Source organism: Ceratina calcarata, unplaced genomic scaffold (genome assembly GCF_001652005.2).
Source record: "Ceratina calcarata isolate Rehan_Ccalc_2016 unplaced genomic scaffold, ASM165200v1 scaffold294.2, whole genome shotgun sequence".
Lineage (NCBI taxonomy): Eukaryota > Metazoa > Arthropoda > Insecta > Hymenoptera > Apidae > Ceratina > Ceratina calcarata.
In genome coordinates, this window is record NW_017151812.1 from 442,865 (window position 1) to 444,743 (window position 1,879).

General features: G+C 35.9%; 1 protein-coding gene across 11 annotated transcripts in view; it reads left to right on the forward strand.

The window, feature by feature from the left end:
- The window catches only part of sqd (RNA-binding protein squid), an 11,836-nt gene that overhangs the window by 4,422 nt on the left and 5,535 nt on the right, over window positions 1-1,879 (forward strand). For 7 of the 11 annotated variants that reach the window (XM_018022812.2, XM_018022816.2, XM_018022813.2 and 4 more), the window contains 5 exons: window positions 193-233; window positions 435-562; window positions 746-892; window positions 970-1,101; window positions 1,217-1,484. In XM_018022812.2, coding sequence (XP_017878301.1) covers window positions 193-233; window positions 435-562; window positions 746-892; window positions 970-1,101; window positions 1,217-1,484 — 716 coding nt within the window. The remainder of the gene's footprint in view (window positions 1-192; window positions 234-434; window positions 563-745; window positions 893-969; window positions 1,102-1,216; window positions 1,485-1,879) is intronic. The other 4 variants (XM_018022814.2, XM_018022819.2, XM_018022821.2 and 1 more) reach the window with 1 other exon arrangement.

Sequence of the window (1,879 nt, forward strand, 5' to 3'; positions counted from 1 at the left end):
CGGTACTAGTGTACAAATTATAGAGATCGAACAGTAAAGTTCTATTACTATTCCATTATCGGGCACAAATATCATTTTCTTCCTTCAGTTATATCTTTACGTAAATTTTCGAAATTCATTGTTTTATTGAAACTAAACCTTAATACAAATTCGTTAAGCATAATTTAAATATTTTCTTCTTATTTTTTATAGGAAATTGTTTGTCGGTGGATTGAGCTGGGAAACTACGGACAGTGAGTATCTTTTATTCTATAAAATTAAATTCTTATTTGTACAAGCTATGATGATAAAGAACCTTAGGACACCTACTGAGGACATAAGTCTTATGAGAAAAATTTAGTACTGAGCTTTCGTATCCATTTAATTCTGTCACAATTGATTAAAGTAATGTATTACAAAATTTAATATCCTTAATCGTATCCCTTTATTTTCAGAGGAACTGAGGGATCACTTTGGCAGATATGGAGACATTGAGAGTATTAATGTCAAAACAGATCCTAACACCGGACGGTCGCGAGGGTTTGCCTTCATTGTTTTTGCAAAGGCGGAATCGCTCGATAAGGTACTATAATAAACCAGTTTCTTTACACATCGAGGCAAAAACTATTCCATTGTGATGATACTTATTTCCAGTTCTGCTACTGAGTTTATGTGAAGATATTTCCACTTCTGAAACTAAATTATAATCAGTCAAATGTAACAATTATAAATTATTCGAAATCTGACGGAAGTTTTCTCTTTTCAGATCATGCAAGCTGGAGATCATATAATCAATAATAAGAAAGTTGACCCTAAGAAAGCAAAGGCTAGGCATGGCAAGATATTTGTTGGCGGTCTTTCAACAGAATTATCAGATGAGGATATTAAAAATTTCTTTTCTCAGTTTGGAACGGTAAGCATATCACTGTCCTCACGCCACATAAAAAATTACTTCTAAGACGCGCGAGAATAAAATATCTGTTGTTACAGATCGTAGAAGCAGAAATGCCATTTGACAAGACAAAGAATCAGAGGAAAGGTTTCTGTTTCATCACTTTCGAATCTGAACAAGTCGTCAATGAATTACTGAAAACTCCCAAGCAGACGATTAACGGTAAAGAGGTAGGTTTAATGCTGATGAATTGAATAATTGAATAAGATTTTAATTTGAGATAACTGAACGAAAGGTTTTATGTTGGTGCGGAAATAAGTTACCCTATTCGATTGTGTTAATTAGGTCGATGTGAAGAAGGCGACACCTAAACCAGACGGTATGGGTGGTATGCGAGGCGGTGCCGGAGGTCGCGGTGGCCGTGGCGGTAGGGGAGGCAGAGGACGCGGCTTTGGCGGTCAAGGCGGTTGGGGCCAAGGCGGTTACGGAGGTGGATACGGCGGTGGATACGGTCAAGGCGGTTATGGCGGTGGCTATGATGGATACGGAGGAGGCTACGATTATTACGGCGGTGGGTACGGCGGCTATGGTGGTTACGACTACAGTGGATACGGTAATTTTATTGATTATTACTAAAAAGAACTTACACGCGCTTATCGCTGTGTAGGATTACATTGAACAATTTAGTTACTTTTTTCTATAATAATCAATAGCAGATGTGAGTTATCTGCTGCTGCTACCGTCCCAGTGTATTCGGCAGACGAACAGTTTTGTAATTAATACGATATATTTTTCACTTAATTTATTCATTTTCTACGTACATATGCACGTGTATATATTTAATAATATATGATAGGCGCGCTTAAAGAGTCGTTGATATTAAAGTAATTCTTTATAAATAGAAATTATTTTTAATGTTTCGAATCTTTTTAGTCTATAATTTGTAATTTAAAGAATACTCTAATTTAGTAAAAAATTCTAATACATAATGGGAGACGATATAATGAA